This window comes from Salmo salar, unplaced genomic scaffold (assembly GCF_905237065.1).
Source record: "Salmo salar unplaced genomic scaffold, Ssal_v3.1, whole genome shotgun sequence".
Classification (NCBI taxonomy): domain Eukaryota; kingdom Metazoa; phylum Chordata; class Actinopteri; order Salmoniformes; family Salmonidae; genus Salmo; species Salmo salar.
Genome location: NW_025547454.1, coordinates 128,905 through 149,125, shown reverse-complemented (window position 1 = coordinate 149,125; position 20,221 = coordinate 128,905). Strand labels below are relative to the sequence as shown.

Genomic DNA, 20,221 nt, shown 5'->3' with positions numbered 1-20,221 from the left:
GCTTGAGAGTGTATATCATTTAGATCACTTTGTTTATGATTTGAGAGCAGTGTTCGATTTTGAACACAGGTAAAACTGTTTTGAGGCGAATGTTTCATTTTGCGAGAGGAGTCAGTGGTTATGTAAATAGTGCTTGGAGATGAGGTTTTGTGTTTAATGTTTTCAGGAAATGGAGCAAAGTTTCAGAAATGGTGTTTTAGCAATTGAGAAAAACTGTAAACAGCATGGTCATTACACAGGTGCACCTTGTGCTGGGGACAATAGAAAGCCACTCTAAAATGTGCAGTTTTGTCACACAACACAATGCCACAGATGTCTTAAGGTTTAAGGGAGCGTGGAATTGGCATGCTGACTCCATGAATGTTCACCAGAGCTGTTGCCAGAGAATGGAATGTTAATTTTTCTGCCATAAGCTGCAATGTTGTTTTAGAGAATTTGGCAGTACGTCCAACCGGCCTCACAACCTCAGACCACATTTAACCACGCCAGCCCAGGACCTCCACATCCGTCTTTTTAACCTGAGGGATTGTGGGTGGGCCTGGGGGTGGGCCTGGCTGCTAAGTAGATGGGCCTATGCCCTCCAAAGCCCACCCATGGCTGCACCCCTGTCCAGTCATGTGAAATCCATAGATTAGAGCCTAATAAATGTATTTAAATTGACTGATTTCCTTATATCATCTGTTACTCAGTAAAATCATTGAATTTGTTACATGTTGCGTTTATATTTTTGATCAGTGTGTAAAGGTCTGTAGAACTATGGCCACAGCCAGTTGTTTTAATGCGCTTCGAAATTCTCAGTCAGTCAGTCCGAGACTTATTGTCTGTTTGTTTCTCACCGCGGTAACAGAGGCGCTGGAGCTGGAGTCGATCCGTTGAAGAGACCAACGCAGACTAGCCGTTTCCCTCACGTAAGCGTTTAAAGCTGTGCCAGTTCTCAGTCACATGTTAGCAGAATTAAAGTACTCCCACATCTCCTGTTCGCCCCATCTGTCCCCATCCCCGAGAGAGAGAGGAGGAGGGAGGGAGAGGGGGAGGGGCGGGAGGGAGAGGAGGAGGGAGAGGGAGAGGGGGAGGGAGAGGAGGAGGGAGGGAGAGGGGGATGGAGGGAAAGAGCGCTACAGATTGAGAGAGAGCGCTAGAGAGGCAAAGAGAGGGGAAGTAGAGAGAGAGAGAGAGACAGAGCGCTAGAGAGGCAGAGAGAGGGGAAGTAGAGAGAGAGAGAGAGAGAGAGAGAGAGAGCGCTAGAGAGGCAGAGAGAGGGAGAGAGAGAGAGAGAGAGAGAGAGAGAGAGAGAGCGCTAGAGAGGCAGAGAGAGGGGAAGTAGAGAGAGAGAGAGAGAGAGCGCTAGAGAGGCAGAGAGAGGGGAAGTAGAGAGAGAGAGAGAGAGAGAGAGCTAGAGAGGCAGAGAGAGGGGAAGTAGAGAGAGAGAGAGAGAGAGAGAGAGAGAGAGCGCTAGAGAGGCAGAGAGAGGGGAAGTAGAGAGACAAGGGGGCGGGTCAGATAACTGCTAGAAATATTACATAATGTTCTTTCCCCCTCTATGGTGTTGTTATATATTTATCCATCCATCCGATGATTTGATTGAAGTGACTGTACTGTGTGTGACAACCAGTCTTTATCACAAGATTTTAATAATCATATTTTGTTTTATTATTAAACGTCATTATCTGTCAAATATGTTGTGTTCATTACAGAAATGAGTACAGACAGGTGCAGTACAATGGTTCTAAGTAAACATGTGACATATTCAAATAACTCATTTTGACTCTTTTACTTTCAGTAAAGTCCATGAACAGACGTCATTGATGAAAAACGAAATACAAATTATGACAAGAATTTAAAGCAGTGGCCTAAAAATGGCCCAAATCTTACCTAAACATGTCAGCTATCAGTCGATCAAAGGCCTCTTGGCTGGATTATACCGGATTAGGATTTAGGAACACTGATTTAATCTGTATCAAGTTAGAGAGAGAGAGTGTGTTGCAGAGTGTTTGAGAGAGACAATGTTTGAGAGAGTGTTCGAGAGAGAAAGAGAGAGAGAGAGCGAGAGAGAGAGAGAGAGGGGAGGGGGAGAAAGAGAGAGAGGAGGGGGAAGAGAGAGAAAGAGAGAGGGGGAGAGAGAAAGAGAGAGAGAGAAGAGAGGGATGGAGAGAGAGTGGGGAGAAGGGGGAGAGAGGGGGGATAGCAAGAGAGAGAGAGAGAGAGAGAGAGAGAGAGAGAGAGAGAGAGAGAGGGGGCAGAAAGAGAAAGAGTAAGGGGGGGAGAATTGCCCCAGGTGTAAAATAATAAATAATGGTTACTTCTCAGAAAGTTTTGAGCTTTTAAAAGGACTAAAACTAGGCTGTCCATTATCTCCGTATCTATTTCATATGGCCATTGAAATGCTAACTATTCAAATTACATCCAACAAGAACATCAATTAAAATTATTATACAAATGATTGCCACCAACAGAATGTTATATATATGGGCATATAACAATCTCAGCTCTGTAGATTTTGATGTGAAGAGACAGAATCACTAAATAATTAATCTTGTATTGTCCCTGTGTAGCTTGTTTCTGGTCACAGGCTCAGGAATGGTTTAAAAAAATCACAACATTCACCTCTTTGGGCTAGGGGGCAGTATTTTCACATCCGGATGAAAAGCGTGCCCAAAGTAAACTGCCTGTTACTCAGGCCCAGAAGCTAGGATATGCATATGCATATAATGTCTGTGAGTATAACAGAACTGATTTGGCAGGCGTAACCCCGAGCACAATCCATCCAGGGAAATTTTTTTTGAGGTCATTGTGTTTTCCAATTATTTTCTATGGGAAACCTGATTTATTAGGGCCCAGATTGCAGTTCCTATGGCTTCCACTAGATGTCAACAGTCTTTAGAAATTGTTCAATGTTTTTCTTTTGAGAAATGAAGAAGTAGTCCAATTCTTCCATGTGTCACTCAGATGGACTCAAGTCTTTTGGTGCGCGTGAACAGGAGCGTGCTCCTCGTTATTTTTCTCCGGTATTGGAAACAGTTTATCCCGTCATAAATTTTATCGATCATTGACATTTTAGGGTACCTGAGGTTGGATTAGAAACATTTTTTGAAATGTTTTGACCAAGTTTACAGGTAACTTATTTAGTCATGTTGGGCGAGTTGGAACCGGTGTATTTCTGAATCAAACGTGCCAAATAAATGGACCTTTTGGGGATATAAAGAAGGAATTTATCGAACAAAACGACCATTCATTGTGTCACTGAGACATTTGGGATTGCAAAAAGATGAAGATCTTCAAAGGTAAGGCATTTATTATATCGCTATTTCTGACTTTCGTGTCGTAGCTGCCTGGTTTAAAAATGATTTTCATGTTTTTGTATGCAGGGCGCTGTCCTCAGATAATCACATGGTGTGCTTTCGCCGTAAAGACTTTTTGAAATCTGACACAGCGGCTGGATTAACAAGAAGTTAAGCTTTATTTTGATGTATTACACTTGTATTTATATGAATGTTAAATATTTATATTTCTGTAGTTTGAATTTGGCGCTCTACAATTTCACCAGATGTTGTCAAATCTATCCCGCTAACGGGATTCGATCGTTAAGGGATCCCTAAGAAGAATTAAACTTACAAATAGCAGTGTTGAGCGATTTGGAAAGTCAAGTCAATTAATAATATAATAATACTCGTAGGAAAGGTTTTCATCTTTAGCTCACAATCTGTGGATACTATACAATTACAAAGGTTAAAAATGTAATATAAAACATCACAGAGCAATTGAAAAATATATGGCACATGGAAACCAAACGAGGTCTACGGTGATAGGTGGGATGGGCTGAGAGAGGCTGAGGGGTGGGATTAAAGAGTTGATGTTCAGTAATATATTATTGTTATGTGAATCGCTGTAGATAAAAGTAACTTGTATGTACATTGTGTAATGTATGTATTTTTTTATGTTTTACTAGGCAAGTAATTTAAGAACAAATTCTTATTTTCAATGACGGCCTAGGAACAGTGGGTTAACTGCCTTGCTCAGTGGCAGAACGACAGATTTGTACCTTGTTAGCTGGGGGATTCAATCTTGCAACCTTTCGGTTACTAGTCCAACGCTCTAACCACTAGGCTACGCTGCCTATGTAGCAGAAAAGCTGTAAAAAAATAAAAAGATATGTGTCCTCTGAAGAGGGTGGGTGGTGGATGGGTCACTAGGTAGAAAACAATGATTTAATCAACAGTTAATGAATCAAGTGTGGCGTACAGCAGGTCAGCCACCAGGGGGAGACTCATCGAGGCATGGTGACAGAATGTGTATACATCACGAGGCGATGGCTCCACCTGCTGGACGTGCCAGGTCTCGATGGGCTCTCCAGACAGGACTAATTGGGGCTGATTGGGAGCATGTGAGTAATCAAGGGCAGATTGCTCACCAGCTGTGCAAGGCCCATAAAGCTTCCAGAAGGGCAGCACACAGGAGGAATGGGGGGGGAGAGGGGAAGAGGGGAAGAAAGGACTCCTGTGGTATTGTTGACGGTTGCAGAGGTAAGAAGAGGGAGTTCAGTTTTGTTCCCGACAGGATACAGCCAGACCTGGAATTCCAGAAGACGGTATCCCAGAGAGGGTCTCATGGGGGAGACCTATCCTTTTCTTTTTGATCTATTATTTAAATAAACACCCTTGAAACTGAGCTAATCCTTCTCTGTCCGTGTCTGGTCTGGGTAAACGTCTTGACCAAACCCCCTGGTCTGCCACACAACATAAACTACTTCAGTCTCCAAATAGAAAACAATGATTTAATCAACAGTTAATGAATCAACATTAACTACTTCAGTCACTAGGTAGAAAACAATGATTTAATCAACAGTTAATGAATCAACATAAACTACTTCAGTCACTAGGTAGAACATAAATACTTCAAGCATTTGCTTCTAAATATAGGCCTTCAGTATTAACATGGACCAATTCCACTCAATCTTTCTCCAGTTCATCTGTGTCTCTAGAAAATGAGGTGACACCTCTCTCTCTCTCTCTGTGTGTGTAACTGTAAGTGGCTCTGGGTAGGAGCATCTGGAAAATGACTCAAATGTAAATGTATAGAACAAGGAGACAACCCCAGTCCTTGGATAGAACAAGGGATAGGAGAACCCAAGAGCAGACTCAGACAAGGAGACCGGGATGAAGTAACCAAGGTATTTATTAAAACACAGGGGGAAGATGAGACTGGGATGAAGTAACAAAGGTATTTATTAAAACACAGGGGGAAGATGAGACTGGGATGAAGTAACCAAGGTATTTATTAAAACACAGGGGGAAGATGAGACTGGGATGAAGTAACCAAGGTATTTATTAAAACACAGGGGGAAGATGAGACTGGGATGAAGTAACCAAGGTATTTATTAAAACACAGGGGGAAGATGAGACTGGGATGAAGTAACCAAGGTATTTATTAAAACACAGGGGGAAGATGAGACTGGGAGATGAGACTGGGATGAAGTAACCAAGGTATTTATTGAAACAGGAGGAAGATGGACTGCAGGCCAGGGGAAGCTCGGGTGGGTTGCAGGAAACCAGGTGCGGAGGCTGAGGATGGAGTGAGAGGGGTTGGGACAGGGTAAGCAGGTCTGGAGGCTGAGGATGGAGTGAGAGGGGTTGGGACAGGGTAAGCAGGTCTGGAGGCTGAGGATGGAGTGAGAGGGGTTGGGACAGGCTAAGCAGGTCTGGAGGCTGAGGATGGAGTGAGAGGGGTTGGGACAGGGTAAGCAGGTCTGGAGGCTGAGGATGGAGTGAGAGGGGTTGGGACAGGGTAAGCAGGTCTGGAGGCTGAGGATGGAGTGAGAGGGGTTGGGACAGGGTAAGCAGGTCTGGAGGCTGAGGATGGAGTGAGAGGGGTTGGGACAGGGTAAGCAGGTCTGGAGGCTGAGGATGGAGTGAGGGGTTGGGACAGGGTTAGCAGGTCTGGAAGGGAATCCAGGACAGGGTAGCAGGATGACGTGACATGGGACTGGAGAATCTGATTTACTGTAAGCTTTTATTCCAAATGTTAAATAAGGTCTGTTTTCTCAAACAAAATGTAAATCTTTCCTCCTGCTATGATTTTGAATGTTACTCTAACACTAACAGTAGCACAGGATAATACCCAGGTTCATCTTGTGACAGTTCAGGTCATGTGTCACGTCCTGACCAGTAAAAAAGGTTATTTGTTATTGTAGTTTGGTCAGGACGTGGCAGGGGTGTGTTTGTTTTGTGTTGTTGGGGCTTTTGGGTTGTGTTCTATGTTTTGTATTTCTATGCTCTGTTTTCTAGTTTTTCTATTTATATGTCTAGTTTATTGTTTTGACCTTCAATTGGAGGCAGCTGTTCCTCGTTGCCTCTAATTGAAGGTCCTATTTAGTAGTGGTGTTTTTCATGGGGTTTTTGTGGGTAGTTGTTTGCTTTACAGGACTGTTTGTCGTCGTTGTTTTTGTATACGTGTCTTTTGTTTTGGTTTTCCTTCTTTCTGCCAATAAAAAAGATGAGTATACACATTCCCGCTGTGTTTTGGTCCCATCAATACGACGCCCGTGACATCATGCTATTGTAAAACAAACTAAGTCAAACCTTAAAAAGTCAAACATTTAAAAACAACATACAAAGCACAGGAGGTTGGTGGCACCTTAATTGGGGAGGGTGGGCTCATGGTATTGGCTGGAGTAGAATCAGTGGAATGGTATCAAATACATCACACACATGGTTTCCATGGTTTCCAGGTGTTTGATGTCATTCCATTCTATCTGCTCCGTTCCAGACATCATTATGAGCCATCCTCCCCTCAACAGCCTCCCCTGTTACAATGTGAAACCTTAGGTTGAACCCTTACATCGTTTAAATCTTAGTCAAACCTTACAAAGGCATACAATTGGTTGAACCTTACATAGTAATACATTAGATTAGATTAAACTCAACTTTAGTAGTGAAGGAGGTGTGGTGGAAAACATGTTGATTCTGGACCAGAGACTCCAGCTACTGAGGAAGTATCAACATGTTGATTCTGGACCAGAGACTACAGCTACTGAGGAAGTATCAACATGATGATTCTGGACCAGAGACTCCAGCTACTGAGGAAGTATCAACATGATGATTCTGGACCAGAGACTCCAGCTACTGAGGAAGTATCAACATGTTGATTCTGGACCAGAGACTCCAGCTACTGAGGAAGTATCAACATGATGATTCTGGACCAGAGACTCCAGCTACTGAGGAAGTATCAACATGATGATTCTGGACCAGAGACTCCAGCTACTGAGGAAGTATCAACATGATGATTCTGGACCAGAGACTCCAGCTACTGAGGAAGTATCAACATGATGATTCTGGACCAGAGACTCCAGCTACTGAGGAAGTATCAACATGATGATTCTGGACCAGAGACTACAGCTACTGAGGAAGTATCAACATGATGATTCTGGACCAGAGACTCCAGCTACTGAGGAAGTATCAACATGATGATTCTGGACCAGAGACTCCAGCTACTGAGGAAGTATCAACATGTTGATTCTGGACCAGAGACTCCAGCTACTGAGGAAGTATCAACATGATGATTCTGGACCAGAGACTCCAGCTACTGAGGAAGTATCAACATGATGATTCTGGACCAGAGACTCCAGCTACTGAGGAAGTATCAACATGATGATTCTGGACCAGAGACTCCAGCTACTGAGGAAGTATCAACATGATGATTCTGGACCAGAGACTCCAGCTACTGAGGAAGTATCAACATGATGATTCTGGACCAGAGACTCCAGCTACTGAGGAATTATCAACATGAACGTTTAGCCCCCACAGCACAACAAAGTGGATATATGGGCCTCTTCCTCTAAAGTCTCCCTTAACTCTGAACTGTGGCCCTGTGGTCCAGACCTGGGATCTATCCTGTCTAGAGTGTCAGGTGGTCCAGACCTGGGATCTATCCTGTCTGGAGTGTCAGGTGGTCCAGTCCTGGGATCTATCCTGTCTGGAGTGCGAGGTGGTCCAGTCCTGGGATCTATCCTGTCTGGAGTGCGAGGTGGTCCAGTCCTGGGATCTATCCTGTCTAGAGTGTCAGGTGGTCCAGTCCTGGGTTCTAGCCTGTCTGGAGTGTCAGGTGGTCCAGTCCTGGGATCTAGCCTGTCTGGAGTGCGAAGTGGTCCAGTCCTGGTATCTATCCTGTCTGGAGTGCAAGGTGGTCCAGTCCTGGGATCTAGCCTGTCTGGAGTGCGAAGTGGTCCAGTCCTGGTATCTATCCTGTCTGGAGTGCGAGGTGGTCCAGTCCTGGGATCTATCCTGTCTGGAGTGCGAGGTGGTCCAGTCCTGAGTTCTATCCTGTCTGGAGTGTCAGGTGGTCCAGTCCTGGGTTCTATCCTGTCTGGAGTGTCAGGTGGTCCAGTCCTGGGATCTATCCTGTCTGGAGTGTCAGGTGGTCCAGTCCTGGGTTCTATCCTGTCTAGAGTGCGAGGTGGGCAGGGTTTACCTGTTGTAACAGGCCAGCTCAATCAAGCCCATCTTTAACATGATTTCACATGGTATTGATCCCTGGTCTGCTGAGGTCTCCTCCTTCAGTTACTAGTCTCAATGTAATGTTTTCTTATCAAAGGTCTTAGTTTATATTCTTCTGTTCAGGTTAGTTGTAATCATTGTAGAAAGACAGACAGTCTGACCTTTCACATTATTTTCAATTTAATTTTTTGTTTTTTTTTCACCTTTATTTAACCAGGTAGGCCAGTTGAGAACAAGTTCTCATTTACAACTGCGACCTGGCCAAGATAAAGCAAAGCAGCGCGACATAAACAACAGAGTTACACATCGGATAAACAAACATACAGTCAATAACACAGTAGAAAAATCTATATACAGTGTGTGCAAATGGAGTAAGGAGGTAAGGCAATAAATAGGCCATAGTAGCGAAGTAATTACAATTTAGAAAATTAACACTGGAGTGATAGATGAGCAGATGATGATGTGCAAGTAGAAATACTGGTGTGCAAAAGAGCAGAAAAGTAAATAAAACAATATGGGGATGAGTTAGGTAGTTGGGTGGGCTATTTACAGTCCACCTGTAAATGATCATCTGTTATTGATCACTAATCAGGGATCAATCAGAATTGTCTGTCTGGTGTCTGCACCTGAGATGAGTGGGTCTAGTATTATTCAATGAGTTCATCATTTACTTCCTCTACAAATCAGCGTGTCCTTCTGATTCATGAACAGTATGTGTATTTAGTAGTTCCAGATACAGACACGTTGCTTTCTAAACTGCTGTGCAGCCTACTGTATACCTTCAATACCCTCATATCATTACAATGATTCTACTGTATACCTTCAATACCCTCATATCATTACAATGATTCTACTGTATACCTTCAATACCCTCATATCATTACAATGATTCTACTGTATACCTTCAATACCCTCATATCATTACAATGATTCTACTGTATACCTTCAATACCCTCATATCATTACAATGATTCTACTGTATACCTTCAATACCCTCATATCATTACAATGATTCTACTGTATACCTTCAATACCCTCATATCATTACAATGATTCTACTGTATACCTTCAATACCCTCATTACAATGATTCTACTGTATACCTTCAATACCCTCATTACAATGATTCTACTGTATACCTTCAATACCCTCATATCATTACAATGATTCTACTGTACACCTTCAATACCCTCATTGCAATGATTCTACTGTATACCTTCAATACCCTCATATCATTACAATGATTCTACTGTACACCTTCAATACCCTCATATCATTACAATGATTCTACTGTATACCTTCAATACCCTCATATCATTACAATGATTCTACTGTATACCTTCAATACCCTCATATCATTACAATGATTCTACTGTATACCTTCAATACCCTCATTTCATTTCAATGATTCTAGAGGGAACAAAACAAACCCCCTACCTGTAATCTTCTTCTTCTCTGTTGGACAGCCCTCGTGATTCCACCACCACACAAACCCCCTACCTGTAATCTTCTTCTTCTCTGTTGGACAGCCCTCGTGATTCCACCACCACACAAACCCCCTACCTGTAATCTTCTTCTTCTCTGTTGGACAGCCCTCGTGATTCCACCACCACACAAACCCCCTACCTGTAATCTTCTTCTTCTCTGTTGGACAGCCCTCGTGATTCCACCACCACACAAACCCCCTACCTGTAATCTTCTTCTTCTCTGTGGGACAGCCCTCGTGATTCCACCACCATACACCCCTCCTCCCAGACCCACACACCCCTCCTCCCAGACCCACACCCCTCCTCCCAGACCCACACCCCTCCTCCCAGACAGACACCCCTCCTTCCAGACCCACACACCCCTCCTCCCAGACCCACCCCCCTCCTCCCAGACAGACACACACCCCTCCTCCCAGACCCACACCCCTCCTCCCACACACCCCTCCTCCTAGACCCGCACACCCCTCCTCCCAGACACACCCCCCTCCTCCCAGACCCACACCCCCCTCCTCCCAGACCCACACCCCCTCCTCCCAGACCCACACCCCCTCCTCATAGAAACATACCCCCCTCCTCCCAGACCCACACCCCCCTCCTCCCAGACCCACACACCCCTCCTCCCAGACCCACACACCCCTCCTCCCAGACCCACACACCCCTCCTCACAGAAACATACCCCCTCCTACCAGACCCACACCCCCTCCTCATAGAAACATACCCCCCTCCTCCCAGACCCACACCCCCCTCCTCCCAGACAGACACACACCCCTCCTCCCAGACCCACACCCCTCCTCCCAGACTCACCCCCCCTCCTCCCAGACCCACACCCCTCCTCCCAGACACACCCCCTTCTCCCAGACAGACACACCCCCTCCTCCCAGACCCACCCCCCTCCTCCCAGACCCACACCCCCTCCTCCCAGACAGACACCCCTCTTCCCAGACACACACCCCTCCTCCCAGACACACACCCCTCCTTCCAGACCCACCCCCCTCCTCCCAGACCCAGCCCTATACTATACAGTCTACTGTACAGTCTACAGTACAGTATACAGCACAGTCTACCCTAAGTCTACTGTACAGTCTACAGTACAGTCTACCATACAGTCTACAGTACTGTCTACTATACAGTCTACAGTACAGTCTACCATACAGTCTACTGTACTGTCTACTATACAGTCTACAGTACAGTCTACAGTACAGTCTACTATACAGTTTACTATACAGTCAACTGTACAGTCTACACTACAGTATACTATACAGTCTATTGTACAGTCTACCCTACAGTCTACTATACAGTCTACAGTACAGTCTACTATAGTCTACAGTACAGTCTACCCTACAGTCTACTATACAGTCTACAGTACAGTCTACTATACAGTCTTCTATACAGTCTACTGTACAGATCCACATGTAGTACAAATAGCTCTCTATGTAGTTCAACACACTATTTTGCGGCTGAATTTTTGGAACAGGTACAAGCTTTTCAATCCAAGGTTTATATATGTCATTGGTCAAAACACCTCGAAACAAAGACATAGTGTCAAGAACAAGATAGACCTAGCTGAAACGAGTCACCAACGTTTCCCCAGATGGCAGTTTCCTGTTGCTAGCTATCTGGCCATCCAGAATCATAACAACACATAGACTTCTGCCCTATTGATGCTGCAAGGCAAACGCAGCACACCATCGAGTACCACAGTATGAGTCATAAAACCAGGAAATGGTTCCGATCGTTTTTTCACCATTCACATTTCCATCTGGGATTTTACAACTACTTCCTATAAGGTCTGTGTTTGATGTAGGCTCACCCTGCCGTGACGTTTTGATAACCTGGTCTGTGTTTGGTGTAGACTGACCCTGCCGTGACGTTTTGATAACCTGGTCTGTGTTTGGTGTAGGCTGATATCATGACTGGCCTGTTAGGGCCAGGTTACCGTGGACCACAATCCTACAGAGATATCTCTCACACCCACCAGAGGGGGAGGGATCAAGAGGTATGGAGGGGGGCGGTTTTATGAGCCCCTCCCACCCATTGTAAATCTTTGATAGTGGGCAGCATTCGGAATTTTGGATGAAAAGCATGCCCAAAGTAAACTGCCTGCTACTCAGTCCCAGACGCTAGGATATGCATATAATTAGTAGATTTGGATTGAAAACACTCTAAAGTTTCTAAAACTGTTAAAATAATGTCTGTGAGCATAACATAACTTATTTGGCAGGCAAAACCCCAAGGGCAAACCATCCAGGAATTTTTTTTTTGAGGTGGCTCTGTTTTCCATTGTTTTTCTATGGGAACCTATATTTCTGTGGCACTTGGTTGCAGTTCCTATTGCTTCCACGAGATGTCAACAGTCTTTAGAAATTGGTTGATGTTTTTCTTTAGAGAAATTAAGAAGTACGGCTTTTCAGAACGAGGGTCCAGCCGAGTGGACTAAACTGTTTTGATGCGCGCTCCAGGTCACGCACTTCACGTTGTTTTTATCTGGTATTGAACACCGTTTATCCCGTCTTAAATTTTATCAATTATTTACGTTTTAAAATACCTAAAGTTGTATTAGGAAAGTTGTTTGAAATGTTTGGACAGCGTTTACAGGTAACTTATGAGATATTTTGTAGTCATGCTGGGCGAGTTGGAACCAGTGTTTTTCTGAATCAAACGCTCCAAATAAATTGACATTTTGGAGATATAACGATGGAATTAATCGAACAAAAGCACCATTTGTGTTGTTTATGGGACATATTGGAGTGCCAACAGAAGAAGCTCTTCAAAGGTAAGGCATGAATTATATCGTTATTTCTGAGTTTTGTGTCGCGCCTGGCGGGTTGAAATGTGATTGTCATGTGTTTGTTTGATGGGGTGCTATCCTCAGATAATCGAATGGTTTGCTTTCGCCGTAAAGCCTTTTTGAAATCTGACACGGTGGCTAGATTAAGAAGAAGTTAAGCTTTAATTTCATGTATTGCACTTGTGAATGTATGAAAGTTAAAACATTATTTTGGGGGGGAATTTCTCGCTCTGCAGTTTCACCGGATGTTGCGGAAACATTCGCTAGCAGAACCCCTATCCCAAATATTAAGGCAGCAGACAAAATCGCTTTGTCCTCTCAGTATGGAGGAATGAAATGTATGATGGGCCTATGAAAAACCTGCCTCTGAACAGTAACATGCAATAAATGGACTTTGGTACAATATGTTTCATTAGCCACAATGGTAGTAATGACAATAGATGGAATATGAGAATGTCGTTTTTGTGACGTTATTAAAAGTTAAATGCCAACTTTATAGTGAAAACATAACTTGAAGAGTTTTCACACTATGTACTTGAGGATTGCATAATGTAAGTTGTGTGGAAAATGTCCAAATCAAAGAGAATGTTTTGGTAAAGATGAAATGTGAAGTTAATTGTCTAAAATTGGATTTGAGTAAAATCTAGACCTTCAGCCTCTTAACTTGGTATGCCCAGAGAATTGCCCTAAAGGCGGAAATGCCCATTTCTGACCTGAGGCTATAAAACATCAGTCAGCAACCCCAAAACGCAACACGAGGTTGAAGAAGACAAAGGAACCTTTTAACAATCTATGCTATGGATGATTAGCTGTGTCTAAGGGGGTGAATTCAAACAAGACCACCCGGTTACCACTCTCCAAGGAATCGTGCGTCTACACTGCTTTCATTCCCATGCTGGAACCATCCTCACGGCTGATTAGCCCTCCTCCGAAGACCCCTTTTCAGAGCAAGGGCGAGGAAACAGACCACTAAGAGAAAGGACACTGACATCGTGAGGACAAACAGAGAGTTACACCCGGTAACCGAAGACGTACCGTCATCAGAGAAGTCCGAACCCGGTCCACGAAGAGACACCCCATCGGAGACATTCAACACGTAATTAAATCATTATATTCTGACCCGTAAGTGCGGCAGTTTGGGGCAAGGTTAGAGTAAAAATAAGCATAGTTGACAAACGCACCCAAGTGTGCTTTTCTCTCGTGCACTCTCTCTCTTTCTCTCTCTTTTGAAATCCCTATATTGTGTAACACGTGTCATATTGTGTTGGTCCGCTAGGGACCTGTTACATTGTGCTAAGTTCTAATCAATAGCCTAGACTGTGTTTGTGTATCTTATATTATAATTTTAACTTGTTAGTAAATAAATGATCAACTCAATTGGTGTGGTACGGACTTATTTATTGGGAGTTTCCCGGATTATGAGATGTTCAGAATGAGACTGTAGAGGAAATTAATTAATTTGTAACTGTTGTAAAACCCAGGTTTTAAAATCTGATTTAATCACTTGAAACAATGTCAGTCACTGGCTAGAGCAAGGAGCTCTGACGCCCACTATAGCTCCCTCTACTGCATGTTCAGAGATACTACCATCTCTTCAATGTAGAGCCATGGCCATGCAGATCACATCAAACCGTAGCAAAAATGTTTTCCAACATAATAAAAAAAAAATACAAATTGTTTTAATTGAACAAATTCAGGATGATCCCACCCTGTTTGCTTCTGTTTGCTTCCATTTGGTTCCCCCCTGAAGTGTATTCATTAGGAACCAAATGGAACCAAACATAAGAAAACACACAACGATGAGGGACAAATCAGAAATTGTCCAACAACAAACATTTATTTTTGTTGCTAATTGTTTCGCTATGGTTTGCATTAATGAATACGCCCCAGTATTCCCCAATAGGCCCAGCCTCCCCTTGACATTCCAGTATAACTGTTTTGAGAAATGTTGCATTTTTTCTGAGCATCTATTCTGTTCTGGACAGAGCATGTAAAACTGTTGTAATCTATAGCATTAGATTTTGTCTCGCTGACACCTCATGAGGATCAACATCCTCATCATAAGAGTATTTGCATAAAGGACAATGACAACATAATTATTATTTATCATATGACACATCAACACACAACAAGCCCCGAACAATTTAGCATTAAATCAGAATATTCCATACATTGAGACATTAACAAAAACAGATAGTAAATTTAACATGACCACAACATAACATATCATACATACTCATTAAGTTCCAACGCATATTTCCAACTGGTTCTATTACCGAAATATGGTTCCTTTCCCCCACTTGTTTGATGTTCCCAGACTCTCTATGTTTAACAAGGCTATTCGAGAGTCCTTCAGTAGGGTCATAAAGAGAGGGGAAGGGAGAAAGGTATTTATGGGGGGTCATAAACCTTACCCACAGGCCAACATCATGACAGAAGTAACTTATTTACATAAGTATTCAGACCCTTTGCTATGAAACAACACATTTAGCTCAGGTGCATCCTGTTTCCAATGATCATCCTTGAGATGTGTCTACAACTTGATTGGAGTCCACCTGTGGTCAATTCAATTGATTGTACATGATTCGGAAAGGCACACACCCGTCTATATCCGAGACAGGATTGTTTCGAGGCATTGAAGGTTCCCAAGAACACAGTGGCCTCAATCATTCTTAAATGGAAGAAGTTATGAACCACCAAGACTCCTCCTAGAGCTGTTCGTCCGGTCAAACTGACCAATCGGGGGAGAAGGGCCTTGGTCAGAGAAGTGACCAAGAACCCGATGGAGCTCCAGAGTTCCTCTGTGGAGATAAGAGAACCTTCTAGAAGGACAACCATATCTGCAGCACTCCACCAATCAGGCCTTTATTGTAGAGTGGCCAGACGGAAGCCACTCCTCAGTAAAAGGAACATGACAGCTCGCTTGGAGTTGGCACCTAAAGGACTCTGACCATGAGCAACAAGCTTCCTGCCATCCAGGACCTCTATACCAAGCAGTGTCAGAGGAAGGCCCTAAATATTGTCAAAGACTCCAGCCACCCTAGTCATAGACTGTTCTCTCAGCTACCGCATGGCAAGCGGAACCGGAGCGCCAAGTCAAGGTCCAAGAGGCTTCTGAACAGCTAATCAAATGGCTACCAATACTATTTGCATTGTCCCCTCCCCACTTTTTATGCTGCGGCTACTCTCTGTTTATTATCTATGCATAGTCACTTTAACTCTACCTACATGTACATATTACCTCAACTAACCTGTGCCCCCGCACATTGACTCTGTACCGGTACCCCCTGGGAGATTAGTCAGGATCGAGGGAAAGATGAACAGAGCAAAGTACAGAGAACCTTGATGAAAACCTGACTGGGACGAAGGTTCACCTTCCAACAGGAAAACGACCTTAAGCACACAGCCAAGACAAAGCAGGAGTTGCTTCGGGACAAGTCTCTGAATGTCCTTGAGTAACCCGAGAGGCCGGACTTGAACCCGATCAAACATCTCTGGAGAGACCTGAAAATAGTTGTGAAGCAACACTCCCCATCCAACCTGACAGAGCTTGAGAGAATCTGCAGAGAAGAATGGGAGAAACTCCCCAAATACAGGTGAGCCAAGCTTGTAGCATCATACCCAAGAAGACTCGAGGCTGTAATCTCTGCCAAAGGTGCTTCAACAAAGTACTGAGTAAAGGGTCTGAATACTTCTGGAAATGCGATATTTCCGTTTTTAGGTTTCAATAAATTAGCAAACATTTTTTTTTAAATGGGATGTTCATCATTAATGGGATGTTGTGTGTAGATTGATGTAACGTAACCAAAATGTGGAAAAAGTCAAGGGGTCTGAATACAATTTTTTATTTAATGTAACCTTTATTTAACTAGGCAAGTCAGTTAAGAACAAATTCTTATTTACAATGACAGCCTACCCGGGCCAAACCCGGACAATGATGGGCCAATTGTTCACCGCCCTATGGGACAACCAATCATGGCTGGATGTTATACAACCTGGATTCAAACCAGGGACTGTAGTGACGCCTCTTTCACTGAGAGACAGTGCCTTAGAACGCTGTGCCACTCCATATGCAATATATGCTTTCTATAAATGAGTACTTAATACAGATGGTAAACAAATAAACATGAAAACATACCTCTATAGTTGGGTTAATCTCAATTTCATACAGGAAACCATAATCCGTGAAAAGTTTCTTCATTATTACGAGATTACCATCAGCACCCTTGTGATCCTTCTTGATACACAACATCAAAGCTCTGCGTTGTCCTTTTGAGTCATATCTGTCAAAGTCCTGCTGTGTTGAACCGACAAAGTTAACATATCTGTAAGATCATTTTGATTTTATTCTTTTATGTCCTGTTTAACTCTTTCATGATTGAGATCTGGCCATAAAGAGTGTTTCAGTTAAAAAATGCATCTACATTCAACAGTACCTACACAATGATTATAAAACACATGATATAGGCTTGAGGTAGTTGAACACCTCCAGCAGCCAGTCTAACTTTAGCCTTGAATTCCTCTATTGGGACAAAGTCCTACACGTTGAAGGAATGCTGGAGACTGTTCCAGAACCAACAAGCCAGAAATCTAAAAGCTGTTTTGCGGTTCTCTGTTCTGACCCTTAGTACATAATAAGAACTTCACTTGGAATGATCTGAGTTTATAAGAACCCTGCCTGGTTGTTGTTGCTCCACTGAGGCCCATATTGCTGCCATAAAATACTGATGTGATTAGAAATGTAAAAACATGTACAACAATGTATTAATAAAATGAGTCAACTCACCTGGATTTGAGAGTTATCCATTTGTCTTGCACACAATATTTTCAACAAACGTCTGCTTTCAAGTTCACACACACTGTTGAACACAGTATATAGTCCAATGATAGTTAGGTACTTTCCACAGACCTTTTTGAGAACCTCTTCCCACCACCTCCTCTGTACTTTGTTTAACCAATCATAGACAGTCTTATCCAATGAGAACAACACCCTGCTGAAGTTTTTCAGTTTCAATATGAGTGTGTTTTCCTATCCTTGGCTTACAGCCAATATCATAAACCAGTTATAATTTATCCTTCACAAAACAACATTGTTCATTTTAAATGTATTTTAATTTGATTTGAATTAACAGTATCCTTTAATGTCTTATCAGTAAACAAAAGCTTTTCCTGAAGTGCAGTAGCATTTACTACAAAACTAACCATTATCACACCCTGTAATGTGACTTTAGTATCCGCATTCACTACCCGTTATCACCCCCTTCAAGCATCCGCCTCCTGCCAGAGCTGACTTTGAAGACAAAGGGGCAAGTTCCTGTTACCGTAAACATTTCTGAGATTGTATAGCAAGGCTACGTTGGTGTTGTTGAATCTTTGTCTTGAGGTCTCTGGAGTCTTAAGGTCTACATGAGGCAGACTGTAAGATGGATAGGTATGAGTTAACTAAGAGCCGTAGAGCCTTGATTCTTTGTGACATGAGGAGAAGTGGAGCCAAACATGATGTTCAACGAATGGAAAAGCTCTTCAAAGGGAATGGCTTTCTTCACACAGCAGTTAATGCCCTTAATCAAAAAGTAAGTTTCATTACAGTATAGTATTAGTAGTATTCATGTTATTTACGCCGTGATAGGCTATGGAGCAATGGTGTACTATTAACAATATGCAGTGAGCAGTACTACATTTCAGTTAGTTATTTACACAGAATTGGCACAGAGTATTATTGGTCTACAGTAGAGTGAAGGGTGTGAATGGGACTGGAAGAACCTTATGAAACAGTCATGTTCACTAGAGATCATGGTTAAACAGCTATTTATATTGTGGTGAAATCAAGCAGAAGGAAACTGAAAGTAGTCAAGTTGTACCTGACACGTTACTGTAACTTCAACAACTGCATTGCTATGACACCGCAACACTGCAGCTAATATGCTAGAAATGAAAGAATTCATGTTTAAAAATAAATTAATATGTGTTGAAGAATCCTAATTCCATGCTGTATGTTGCGTTCATTTCAGAAAGTGATAACTGAATTCAGGAGATTTCGAGACCAACTGCCAGATGACGTCGGTTGCCTCATGGTGGTGATCATGTGTCACGGTAGACTAGGACACATCTCTCTGTCTAATGGGGAGGAGATACAGCTGGAGACAATCTACCAGCTGTTTAACAACAGCCAGTGTCCAGCCCTCCGTGAGAAACCCAAGCTCTTCGTTGTACAAGCCTGTAGGGGAGGTACGTAGGCCTACGGCTGTATGAGTTTGTGATATTCTGTGTTGTCTGTGTCATGTTATAATAATGATATCATATATTTTTTTGAAATGTGAATGAACTGCTTTTATTTTCAGTGAAGGAGCATCCGCGACACCTTTACACGGATGGAAGTAAAGAATCTGGTCCTTCGACGCCAAAGTTGCTTCCCACAGCGTCTGACATCATGGTTGTGTATGCCGTGTGTCCAGGTATAAATTCCTCTCCTATAGCATGGTAGTTGATGCTTTATATTGGGCTAAAATAATTCTCTCTTGGTTCAAGTTTTCCTCAATTTCATATTTTCTTTATTGTAGAAAAACTGGCGATTATACACCCGGACTATGGATGCCCACTATTTGTGGAGATGGAGAAGGTGTTTGAGGATTTTTCGACTTCCCGCCACATGTACGAGCTCTTCACCAAGGTTAGAAATATGTTGCATTGAAAATATGGAGAGAAAGAAATCCCTCTTGTGTACAGTATATTATAATTATAATTTTCTTCCTGCGATTTGTTTCAGGTGAACAGAAGTCTGGACAGAAGAGTTGAAAAGCATGGATTCACACTTGATAGGGAGGCACCACATAGAGAAGCCAAAACAGACCGACTGATACTCATTGATCCAGCAGTTGTGAGTGACATAGGGCGCTCACTTCATATCGTGAGCTCTCTGACCAAAAAGTGGTACCTTTGAAAGCGAGTGAAAGTTCCAGTAAGGAAAACATGAGAATAAGAGATGGAGAGATCACAGGAGAGGAGATAATGACTAACAAAAATATTAATGCTAAATGTCTCGGGTCAATAAAGTGCATTGATCTATTTGATTTGGCAGGACTGTGAAAGATATTGACAACATGTACAAGTTCAGGAAGGTCCCGTCCTGTTTCGTTCCATTTTGCTTCCATGTTGTCAGATCAGGACATGTTCATAATTAGTAGTTTTTTCTAAACTAAATGAATTAGATACTGAGTTTGATAAACTCTAAGAAAGGCATTTTTGTTTGTGCAGTCTTTTCATTTATCATTCATCACTTTTTATTCATAATTTATTTCTTAATCAAGTAATCTATAGTTCTTCAATCTGACCACACTACAGGATTGTAGTAGAGTATATAATGTTTTGATATCTTATGGGGGTCATTTGACAGTGATTTTATTTTATATTCTTAACCCAAAAGTTGATTGTTTTACAATAAAAAATATTTTAGTTTGA

General features: G+C 42.7%; 1 protein-coding gene and 1 long non-coding RNA gene across 2 annotated transcripts; one reads left to right on the top strand and one right to left on the bottom strand.

Moving 5' to 3' along the window:
• Positions 1 to 1,524: 1,524 nt before the first annotated feature.
• On the bottom strand, positions 1,525 to 17,768 carry LOC106594702 (uncharacterized). Its single transcript, XR_006762895.1, has 3 exons — positions 17,550 to 17,768; positions 16,902 to 17,060; positions 1,525 to 1,952 (listed from the first exon to the last, which is right to left on the bottom strand). It is a non-coding gene; the product is annotated as an uncharacterized lncRNA (long non-coding RNA).
• A 246-nt stretch (positions 17,769 to 18,014) lies between these two features.
• Positions 18,015 to 20,221, top strand: LOC106590759 (caspase-14). Its single transcript, XM_014181918.2, has 5 exons — positions 18,015 to 18,336; positions 18,775 to 18,991; positions 19,105 to 19,218; positions 19,324 to 19,433; positions 19,530 to 20,221. Exons 1-5 carry the CDS (start codon positions 18,187 to 18,189, stop codon positions 19,701 to 19,703), a joined length of 765 nt encoding a protein of 254 aa, XP_014037393.2. The 5' UTR covers positions 18,015 to 18,186; the 3' UTR covers positions 19,704 to 20,221.